Consider the following 12,028-nt stretch of genomic DNA (forward strand, 5'->3'; position numbering starts at 1 on the left):
AAAACGGCCAATGAGTCTGCTGCTTTACCTGCTTTGCTCAAATCAATACATTTAGTCTCCATGTCACAATCTCATGATTATCCCAGCTGGTCTGTGCTTATGTTCATTCAGTGACACTCAGTCTGCCTTCTTTTGCTTTATGTCACATTGTTTACAGGACTTTATACACTGCACATTTTTGCTGACATGCTTAAGATCTGTAACACACCACACCAGGGCCCATTAAAAAACTCGTCATCAGACTATTGGTATGGCTCTGATATTCTGCTAAGAACACATAATTTAATTATTTGCACTGTTCTTCAGCTCATATATACTTTGAGTTTCTTATTCCTTGCTAAAAAGTCTTCAGATGCTATCTTGCCTTTCATAAACAACATTACTGTATATTTCTGTCCAATGAACTAATTTTGTATATATTAGATGATTAATAATGTAGGGGGGTTTTCTCAGGAAAATCAACACATGAAAGTGGTGTTAATTTTGAGATAATAGGAGAAAGCAAGTCTTAAGACAAAAAATTAATATAAAAAGCTCAATTTAAAATAAATCTATATATAACAGATAGCTGTTTATCCCTCGGCAATCCATAATTTTGCTCTGTTAGAGCACTTTATGGGAAAGAAAAAGAATTTAAGAATATTCTGAACAAACTGGATCAGCAAATATTACTGTACATAACCAAAACAGCACTATACTACCCATTTAATGTTTGTGAGCTTCCTCAATTTTAGATGTTTCAATTTCTTTTATCTTTAACTCTGAACTTTCTGCTCAGGTACAATAGTAATGCTTATATTTGTAAACTACTCAGCCCTAACTTCAAATCAAATTTGTTTAGCTATAATTTTAAATTAAAAAAAAAAGAAGATATAACATTCGTTATTACCCTGATATAAGAGTTGCTATCATTAGTCTAGGACCCCATTTTTTATAACTGATACTTTCATCTTCTTGGCTAATTAACCAATTAAATTACTACTCTACCTAAATTCAGAAAGCAGAGGAATAAAAGAAGTTTCCAGCAGAATATATTTTAGAGCAAAAGAGACAAAAATAAACTCGGAACATACCTCATATTCCCTGCCATAATGAGGAACAGATTATAAATGTGAGAAAAAATGAAGAGGAAGAGGATAGTACTGAAGAACATCGTCATCCAAGACCCATGATCCTCTCGAAACATTTTCAGACGGAGCAACTGACCTGTGGTACAAAAATTGTAAGAAAGCATATTTTAATCAGTCAGTAAATATCAAAAACCAAAATAAAGTACTAAACTGTATTTCTTCCTATACCAAATTATTCCACTGTATGTGGGGAGGGCAGATTTAGCATCATGCAGTCAAACCACTCTTCTGTAGTTCAGCATGAACAGATATTATTCCTACAAAATTACAAATTACTTGCAGTCCAGAAAAAAAAAACAAACCTGCAGGCCACTACAATTCACTTCAAATGCGAAAAAAAGGTTACTGATTCATACATAAATTTTCTTTTCATGTCTAAGACAGCTTTTCTTGGGCAAAGTATTTGAAGTAAGTCCACTGACATACATTATTTGCTTCCCTAATTTCATTTGGAAATCAAATTATCAGTCTATGTAGAATCTTGCGTGTTTTTCTTAGAAATTTAATCATATGATGTGCTATACTTTATTCTGCAGAGAATACCTTTGTCAAAGAATAGTGGTATGTCTTGTTGCTTGAAAAGAAGCTCTGATTATTCTCACCCTTGGTGATAGGTGAAACTTTTATGATGTTTTTGCCAGGAACACATTTTTCCTAGGCTAGCTTTCCTTCTGTGTCTTCTCTTACCTTTTCCTCTTTGTCCTTCTCCATTATCATAAACTAAGGAGTTTCACATCTCTGTTTCCTGTAGCCCTTTACCCTTTTCACCTGCCCATACAATTTCAATCCATCCAATTTCCACATTTTTTTTATGCCTACTTTCATCCCTCTTTTCCTATTCGGAATCTCTCCATCTTTCCCAGACCTCTCCTTTCCTAAAACAAACATATCTAATGGTGTTTAGCATTGTAATAGCCTCTCTACTAGCTTCTGCAAGAATACCCTATCACCCTTTTGTCTTCCTTCTCTAAACTCTTCAGGTGCACAGTTTATTCACTGTCTGGAGTTTTTTATTTCTGGACCTCTACAAATGTGGTACAGCTCCTTGAGCTGCTCTAACCAGAATTTCTAATGACCACTTTCTTAAAGCCCAGCCATACTAGTTCTTCCTCATTTGGATGAGTGTCATGCATGTCAATCCAGTTGTTTATACTCTTCTTGATCTCCTTTTTTGTTCACAACTCTGTCCTCTAGCAGCTCTCCTTGTGCCTCTACTGATTTTAGGAGGTAGTTTGTACAGTTCACCATCTCTCATACTTGCATGCTCCTACTACTAACAGAATATTGTTGTTTTATCATGGATTACCATGAATGGATTACCTTTTTCCAGGTGGAATTTTTCTTTTCTGAAACCAAGTAACATGTTCTTCGATTGTTTAGAGTATTGAAAACCTCACCAGCACAAGAGATGGGAATTTGCTTTTGCAGGGCTGAGAGTGCCACAGCAGAAGCCAACGGGGCTAAGGAAGGCAACTGATAATTTAAGCAGTAAGGTGAAGGACAGCATCTGTTGAGGAGATAGTGCAGTCTGGTACTAGAAGATGTCAAAATAGGGAGAACAGAAGGAAGATGAGGAGCTGGTCAGAAAAGCAAGATAGCAGACTGAGATGTGAACGGTTTGGGATGGAGGTAATTTCTGTGAGCTGTTTGCTGAACTGCCAAGTCCAGTTTCAGCATTGATTAGGGCTGGACACATGGGGAAGCTATAAAATGGGAGAAATTAGTCAAAAAACTTGAAGTGTTCATTCAGGCAGTCAGACAGGAAAATCCCAGGACTGTATTTGCTGCTGAAGACTGGAGATGCAGGTCTTGGGCAGGAAGACTGGAGGACCTGGACCAGACATGGGCTATGGGCTGAAGTGGTAGGCAGGATTTGAGCTCTGGAGTAAGCAAAATCTTGAAGAATGGGAGTTCTCTGACAAGGCCAAAATTTGGAATAATATGGGAACTGTGAGGCAGGAAGTGATAGATAGGTACAGGGGGATGAATCAAGATCTATGATGGAGCAAGAGCAGGTCCGCAGACCAGTCCAGTAGTAGAGCAGCAGTAACGAGGATTCTGGCACTGAAGAAAGGGGAAGAAAGGGAAAGAGCAAACACACATATATATACACAGGGGCCTCAAGCCCCTGTACTCTTCTTCTCTTTCACTGTTGGAAACAATGACAGCCCAGGCCTAGCTAGACTGAGGATGTGTAATAAGTCTGTCCTTTCTTAAAAATCAAGCAGAAGCTGCTATGGCAATAGCATATTATCCTGACCTACTGAGAGGAGGGGCTTAATGACAAAAGATATTTCCCTTGCAGTTTGACACCTGCTCTCTGAGCAGCTGCCATTGCATATGGAATATTACTGCCACCTTGGATTATAAACAGGACTCGCAAAATAGAGTTGTGATTTCAGGAGGTTCAGATTAATGGACAGAAAAAGCACAGACTGGAACCTAGACTTCTGTAAAACAGATAATTCCAACCTTTCTAAAACAGGTAAGAGAAAGATTTAATAAATATCCATTGTACCTGTAATCTCCAAAGCAATAATTTGTTCCCTATTCAGTTATTACGCACTGATTAATATATAAACATATGTATAAATTTTATATTCTTAAAACAACTTTTTCATAAATACCATCTTCAGTAGGGAAATTCTTACATCTTAACTTTCCTTCTACTGTAGCTTATGTTTGTCATATAGGACTTCACTAACTCTCACTCTCAAGTAAGTTGAACATGAACAGAATTTTTTAATGAAAGAAATACTACCTTAATCATAAGACCAATCAACTCATTAAGAAGAAAGTAATTGGATATTAGCACAATCTTCTTACCTAACTGCATACAAATACTACTGATATTACTTATTGTTCCCACCATACCGGTATGTATAACATGCTAAATGCAGTTGAACTAGAATACGTTAAATGCTCCACTTAGTACTTGCATTGCATTATATATCCTTTCATATCAATTCAGTTGAAATTAAAATGGAATGCATCAGATGATTACCTGACAGGTAAGTTGTTAAAGTAATAATTGCCAATAATGCTTGTTATTTTTACAACAAAATGTAGGACTCTCTGTATAACGCTTTATTAATTTGATAAAATGAGCTAAAAGGTTACACTTTGAAAGCACACATAAGAGAAATATTTTTGTGTGTGAATGGCCAGAAATTTGGAAAACCTGTCTAGTAACTAGAATAAATTTGTACTAGATTAAAATACAAATTTGGCTGTTGCAAACAGCCACACAAAACAGAGTAATTCCAGCAAAACAGTTCATGTGAAACTACAGCTTTTATTATAAAGAATAGCAAGTAAAAAGTAGCAAAAAACAAAGAGAGTAGATAAGGAATAATATTACACAAAATAAGCTGTTGACTCATTTTAATATTTTTTTTGTTACTTCAGGACAAATTAATTGGTTATTATGACCTTATTAAAAATACCCCAACAGGTATGACAGGGAAGAACATAGTTCCTAGGCTATATTTACACACACTAAATTATATACTTAAAAATAACCAAATAAATGTGCTAAGCCTAATGGAACTTTTCAAACACAAGTTAAATGCCATATTAATGACCACCAGTGATAAAATTTTGAACTATAATTAGTTATATACAAAAATCAAGATTCCTTTCAGTGACAAAATGTTTCTTCAAAGAAGTTTCCTCAAAACATAATTTTTTACTGAAAACAGGTTTTCTATCTTTTCCAAGGCTTTGGAGACCACACCACAGGTACAAAGGGAACACAGGGTAGTAGAGACTTCAGGATTTATGGTCCAGCAACAAACCAGGCAGTAAATCAGCTCATCAGCTGAAACCTGCTTGACTTTCTCCGGCAGCATATAAATGCTGCCAGGGATGATGAGAGAGAGCTTGTAGATATTGTCAGAGAGTCACAGATCTAAACTATTTCTTTTCAGTCCAGGAGAAGAGACAACTCAATAGGCAGATACAAAACACTGAGTCTAATAGGACACTTTTTTAAAAACTAAAGCTTTTCTAGCATTTTTAGATCCACAGCCCATAGCATGGTTGGATTTCTTAGACTGTAGAAGCAGAAACAAGAGAAACATTGAGTTCTTACTCATAAATTTAGCATGGTTTCTTATCTTAATTAGGAGTGATAGAAACCACAAACTCCAACCCTTTCCTGGGCATATGTGTAATATTCTAATACCAAGCTCTTCATCAAATCAGATGTATTCCTTTAATTTTGGATGCCTCATCATGTGATTGCTCTTTCTGTCCTTTTAATGTTCATGGTCATCAATGGCTGAAACCGTTCAGCTGAAAAATTAATCTCAATAAATGGGAAGTATTTTTTAACCTTGAAAACCAATCCTACTTTCATCAAAGTTTGGCAAGTCTGCTCTTAGTCAGCACTAACAACATAAGCATAATATAATGTCATTTTGCTCTTGCTCATTCTGCCACTCTATGTGTATGTATGTGGCTGACTTTAAGAATGCATGAACCTAGCAGTGAACACTGTAATGTTCAGGAAAAAAAAGTTTTCCTAAACTACAGATACAAAATTTTGGATTTGAACTGTAACAACAATCTAGTCACATCCTGTAGCTCAAGTTATTCCGTTGGTGCTAAGACAGTAGACAGAAAACTTGCTATTTTCTGATATTAAAAAAAAGTCACTTCTGAAAATTATTACAGCACATATGCAGATCTACTGGACATCGGGGTAGCTCCAATGGCCTCAGGATAGAACAGGACATGCCGACCATCTTCCCACATGCAGTCAAACTGTGTCCTTGATTGTATAAGGTTTTAAATTTTTCTGACAGAAAACCAGATCTTGTTATAGCAGCAAGCTGGGAGTCAAATCCCCTGTGTTCTTCTCTTGCTTATTAAGTTACCCCAGGAAAGATTCTTTTTATCTCTGCACCCGTTTCCCTGTGTCCACCCTGTAAGTCACTCCCTGATCAATTGCAAAGCACACTGTTTGAAGTCTTGTTTACGGTCTTTAAGCTCTACCATAATACAAAGAATTAATAGGAGACAGTAAAAGTATTTTAGAAAATTCAAATATATATACCACCGTAGATGCTTGGGAAACACCTACACAAACACGGACATACTTTCTAATGACTCTTTGAGCTCCAAATGCACCTTACACAGCCAGGCAGCTCCACCCTCTCCAACTACATAACTTACTTCATATAGCTCAACGCTGAGTGCAGCCCAGCAAACTGAAGGTGATGAAGGGGATAGGAGATTTATTAGTTCAGTTCTGTAACTGCCCTAACATAGTCATAAGGCTACACACCCCGACTTTATCCAGCCAACCTACAGCAAAGCAGAGCAGGTGGAACAGCTGTTTGCCTCCCTCTATTTAGATCTACCTATAGTCTTTGCCCAGGAGCTTGATAAGCTCAGGAACCTGGCATTACAATTCCCTCATGCAGCTACGGCCGTGCTGTCTGTAGCCAGTTTAGGACTTATTTATACAGTCAACACAACTTAGAATCAAGTGTTCAGTGCCTTCATTCTTAAGTATTGAAAAGGAAGGCAGAGAGGTAGGAAATACCATTTGATTCAAAGAACACATGACCTATAGCCAAGGGGATTTTAGGAAAATATAACTTTCCTATACATATTCAAACCCCTTTTAATTTATCACATCGTAAGAAAATGTTACTTAATTGTGTTTCACCTATCAGGATGGCTATTTTAAAGAATTTACAGGGATATCTTACAAAATTCAGCTGAAGAAAAAAAGTTACACAGTTCATGTAATTTTTACATTCACAAAGGCTATGGAAAAGGGAGAGTATAGCTACCCTAGGTTAAAGTCCAGTACTTCAATACTGAAGAAAATACATTTATAGAGCAAACACTCCCCACACTGTGAGTAGAACAGATGGCTTTCTATCCATATTCATTACCTGGAAAGTCATTTGACTGCCTTTGTTGCTGAGCTTCTAGAGAAGCAACTTTCCTTCCTAACTTCGTTGAGTACAGTTTGAACCAGTTTTTTGTCAGGTTACTGAGTCGACTATAAATTTGCAAAGCACAATAACACAGCCTTTATTTAGCAGGTGTTCACTGCAGCTCATGTTTGCTATATTTTGACCCATGTCTGTGAACATACCTTTGGAAAAGACTTACTGTACTAAGGTTGACATGAAAGCAAAACACTACATTAGAAAAAAACACTATTTCCAACTAAATACTTGAAGATATTTTGAAATTTTCAAGGAGTCAATAACATTCTGAAAAAGTCCTGTCTTCCATTCAAAGTGTGATCTGTACTGAGGAAAATTTTATCCTGTCATCCTATAAAGTTATTTGGATGACCCTCATACAAAGCTTCTACTTGGACAGACCTTACAGTTTGGCACCTGCTGCATCTGCAGAAAGTTTATAGAAACATAACGAAGGGCAAATGGTGACAGCTCATTCTGACAGAATATTCCAGCCTTTATTTTGCTTTTATGAGAAGTAATCAATGAAATTAAGCATAAGACATTATAAGCTTAAAACACTCGCTTTGAAAAATACACTACAGATCTATATTCCACACATTCCATAACATGAATTGACACCAAATGGACCATAAAGAGTTAGACAAAATTAATTCTCTAACCCCACCAAAAGCACAATGTTTTCAGCACAGGAAAATTATTTAAAGAAGAAAATCAGAGAAAAAGGAAAAAAAGAAAAGGCACTTTGTCTGGTGCTTTAGATGGTAAGGTTGCTGTGGCCTTTACCACAAGCAGAATTTCCTCCTGATTTGTTTTGACACTGTTTTCTTGACCTCAGTCACAGCCCACTGCACAGCTGCCCACATTAAACATGCCTCTAGGCCCAGTATGGATACTCAAGGCAATCAAAGCAATGATGGAATGAGCGTGGGCAATTACTGTCCTTCTGTCATCTCCTCTGCTTTTTCCAAAGATACTTACAGATACATTGGAGACCAGCTAAATGGTCGGCCTTACTTGAGAGCAAGGTTGCTGTTACTTGAGAATGCGTGCTTTTTTTCTCTCATCCATTGTACACAATGTTAAATAGTGGAGACGAAAGTATATAAAGCCTTGCATAAAAGTTTATGAAGATCTGCTTGTGTGGGTGTTGTAGAGTAAGCTTTAAGTATATTTGGAATTCATATTTTTTTCAGATAGAGGAGAGGTTGTACATCATACTACGTTCTGAATTCTTTTGCCAGTTCAAACATACTGAATTTAATTTAAAATTTTTGAATTTTAAATTTAATACATCCAACTCAATTTTTATTTTAAAGGCTGTTGGTCTCTCTTTTTCCTTCAGGCATACTCCATGGACAGATGATGAATGATACATGCACTATTTTAATTTGCAACAGAAATCCTAAGCTGGAGTGGTACTGTTATTTGCTGGTTCTGGTTTGCCTTTTCTCTTTATTAACAGGATTTCTAGGCAATATACTTGCACTACGACATTATGTTTACTGCATGAAGACATGGACGACCAATACCATATTTCTCTTTAATTTGGCACTTTGTGACTTTACTTGGACTCTCATGGCACCTTTTTCAGTATATTATAATATCCAGAAGTTATCTGTATATTTCAGTCAAGCATTTTATCAGATCATAAGACTATTCTTTAGTATTAACGTCTATGGAAGTGTCTATTTCCTGGCACTCATCAGTTTTGACAGATACATAGGTGCTGTCCATCCTATCACTTCATTAACATGGTGGGGCAAAGGAAAGGCTGTGTTTTGCACTATCGGGGTATGGATCTTCATAGTGATTGCATCGATGCCTGACATCTACTACACAGTTGCAGCTAGAAGACAGCCTGACATCATAAATGACCTGGATGCCACTGAAGGATCTTTACACTTTGTAGTGCCATTCTTACTCTCCAAGATTCTATTGAGATTCCTAATTCCAGCCACAATTATCTTTACATGCTATATGTTGACTCTCAAAGCACTACTACGACTCAGTAAACGTCAGCAAAGAAGGAACAGACTTGTTAGGCCTCTGTTGCTGATTTCAGCTGCTATGATTGTATTTGCTGTTTCTTTCATACCTTACCATGTTATGATGACGGTGATAATTATTTACAGAATTAATTGTAAACCACTCTGTGGGAATATAAGCACATTAAGTGCCATTTACAAAGTCACAGAGATCATCTGCAGCATCAACAGCTGTCTTGATCCAATCATTTTTACGGTAGCAAATAAGACATTCTATCAAAGAACTAAAAGTATAAAATGTCATCTCAAATGCCAGTGCTGCAGTTGTCTGACAAGAAGAGTAAGGGACATCACTCTGGCCCCGAGAACAATGACGTAAACACTAGTCTACAAAGATTCACATCTCCAACTGCTTTGTGTCATCAGATCCATTTAAAATTTCTTCTATATTGTACAGCTATCTCTTGAATAAGCAATAATACACATAAATGCAGAGTAAAACTTAACATTAAAAGAAACAGTAGCAACTCCCACCTTTACAGAACTGGCATTTTAAATATTCGTGCTATAAATATGAAAAACTACCAAAAGTTCTAAGTAGCTCCTTTAATTCTTGGACAGAAAAATACAGTAAGATTAAGTGCAGATAGTGATGAGGAGCCTCCTTATAGTTTCTGTTAATTATTTTTTCATCAGTTTGTAAGGGCTGCTGTGATTGGATTGTGCAATTAATAACTATCATGATGCTTACAGCTGGACTCCTCGAACATTTTCAGAGAGGCTTTCTACAAGTACTTCATTTTAATGCTGCTTGCACTAGAGTTCCACTGCCAGTGGAACCTCATTAACCCAGTAAAGTGTAGCAGATTTCCAAAAACAAACAAACAAAAACCAAATAGTAAGATAAAGTCCCTGCGGATAGTCAGAGACACAGTAATTCTGTTCACAAAGTAAATAGGCATGGATTAAAGAGCTTTGCTAAGCCTTCCCCGAGGCAGCAAGGCTTCCCAACTGATAGGGGTGTCCCCCAAATCCTAGGCAACTACAGTTGTTTGTCATTAGTGTTCTGCTTCAGGGGAGCATGTGTTCTGCCATGAACTCTGATTTCCTCAACAGTGAGAAGTGTGCACTGGAAAAGTGTTCTGAAATACAAAAGTGGCTGAGCCACAAGAAGGGTAAGACATGCTGCTATACAGGAGTGCTTCTTCTGTTCCTTTCGTGTCTTAGCATCACAGTTTCAGGACAGCCTAAGGTAATTAGACTACAATGTACTTTAATCATTAAACCAGCACAACAGATAGTCATCACAACATCCACCTTCAAGAGTCATTATATACGTGTTCTTTCATCATATTATATGGGCAAAATAATCATGTTCCAATGATCAGCCACCTGCTGACTTGTCTTTTAGCCAAGTTCCACATATTACTCTGTTAATTATAAAAGCCCATGTATCAGTGAGCACATTACCTTTACTTTCAGAAGGTACTCGTGACAAAGTATATTTTAATATACTTTGTACAGTGTCTTAATTCTTTAATTATTTAGTTTTAATATAATTTTGTCTTCACATGTCTCTATTTGAAAATATTTCTATTTTACATGGGTACTGAATCTCTCTTGTTGTATGTTTCAATTGTATTGACTAAATATATATGTATGTATAAAATCTAGAAAAACTTTATTTTTTAATTTTCTTTAACTGTGACATGAAATGAAGAACCTGGTACTGATAATCTGAAACACTTTACAAGTGTTTGGATGTACTACCACACTCACAACATCCCACAGAATAACTGCATGCCTATATTCTAAGTCCTGCTTTTTTCCTTTGATAATTTCTTAATCTTTCAATTTCTCTTATTTTAAAAATATTAACTTTTTTTAAAACACATGAATTGTCTATTGGAAACATGAGAAGGTTATTAACATTGCATTGGCTTCCATAAGAAACAGAGCTTTTTAACTCACGAATGGGCATCCATGGGCAATTACCTATATACACTTCTCAGACTGATAAAGAAACAATGGCAATGTCATTTAGTGACAAAGGTGTTCCCAGCATGAAAAGGATAGAACAGCAGAGATAAGTGTGAAGTTCTGGACTCAATGAGTTTATTGCTCCCACCAGATTGCACCCAAACTTGTAAACTGTAAGCTATTTCCAAAATCGAACACTTGCCAGTTTTATGTTTCAATTTATCTTTAAAGGCACAAATACACTGTTTCGTTTTCCTTTCTACACCTCAGTATTGCTTCAGCAATTTAGTGCCTGTGTTTTGGCTGAGTAAAATTCAACGTGGGACCAAAATACGCTTTTCTATACACAAAACTAAACATGAAAACTCACTGCACATCTGGCTACAAAAGATAACTTCACACCTCTGGGACTCAGGGATTTTCAGCTTTTACTTGCCAGGACTTCTAATATGTGAGCTTTTTCAGGAGAGACAACACTGGCTTATACCAAAAACTTGTCAAAATTTTCTTGAGATTTTTAATAGAATAACAGTTGTTTCTCTGTTCAGACAGATAATTTTACTCTTATTGGGTAACATCTACTATATAGAAGTTAATGTTACTATTACATATTAAGCAAGTGTCATTAGAAAGATTTGTTGTTAAAGAGGAAAGAAACATTCAACTCAGAAGAAATTGTGAAAAATATTATCAAACTCACTTCCTGATTTTGGAAAATAATTAGATTTGTTTCCTCTTGAAGTGTTGCCTTTACAACACATATGAATGCAGACTGTGCTTAAAAATACTCAAAGTTGGAAAGAATAAAATTAAAAATTTTAATTAAATATTGGATTGAAAGCCTCCAGTGAGTTCAAGACAAATACAATAATCAAAGAGCTTCACAGAAAACCCTTCCACAATTCCTATGCAGTGTCTTTTGCAAGCAGCATAAATGCAGATTGCAGAGATTGTCAAGCAAAGTCTAGTGATGTAAAAAGAA

At 36.2% G+C, this 12,028-nt stretch overlaps 2 protein-coding genes across 2 annotated transcripts in view; one reads left to right on the top strand and one right to left on the bottom strand.

Moving 5' to 3' along the window:
* The window catches only part of TMEM117 (transmembrane protein 117), a 195,653-nt gene that overhangs the window by 164,984 nt on the left and 18,641 nt on the right, over positions 1-12,028 (bottom strand). Inside the window, exon 3 of the mRNA XM_027710914.2 lies at positions 1,074-1,206. Coding sequence (XP_027566715.1) covers positions 1,074-1,206 — 133 coding nt within the window. The remainder of the gene's footprint in view (positions 1-1,073; positions 1,207-12,028) is intronic.
* On the top strand, positions 8,441-9,445 carry LOC113982554 (P2Y purinoceptor 1-like). The gene has a single exon (XM_027710916.2). The coding sequence runs from the start codon at positions 8,441-8,443 to the stop codon at positions 9,443-9,445; it is 1,005 nt and encodes a 334-aa protein (XP_027566717.1).

This window comes from Pipra filicauda, unplaced genomic scaffold (genome assembly GCF_003945595.2).
Source record: "Pipra filicauda isolate LSUMZ 115617 unplaced genomic scaffold, ASM394559v2 scaffold40_size4127951_pilon, whole genome shotgun sequence".
Lineage (NCBI taxonomy): Eukaryota > Metazoa > Chordata > Aves > Passeriformes > Pipridae > Pipra > Pipra filicauda.

What these genes read in the sequence shown, in the direction of transcription:
- LOC113982554 (XM_027710916.2), top strand. Translation starts at nt 8,441, where the DNA reads ATGATGAATGATACATGCACTATTTTAATTTGCAACAGAAATCCTAAG.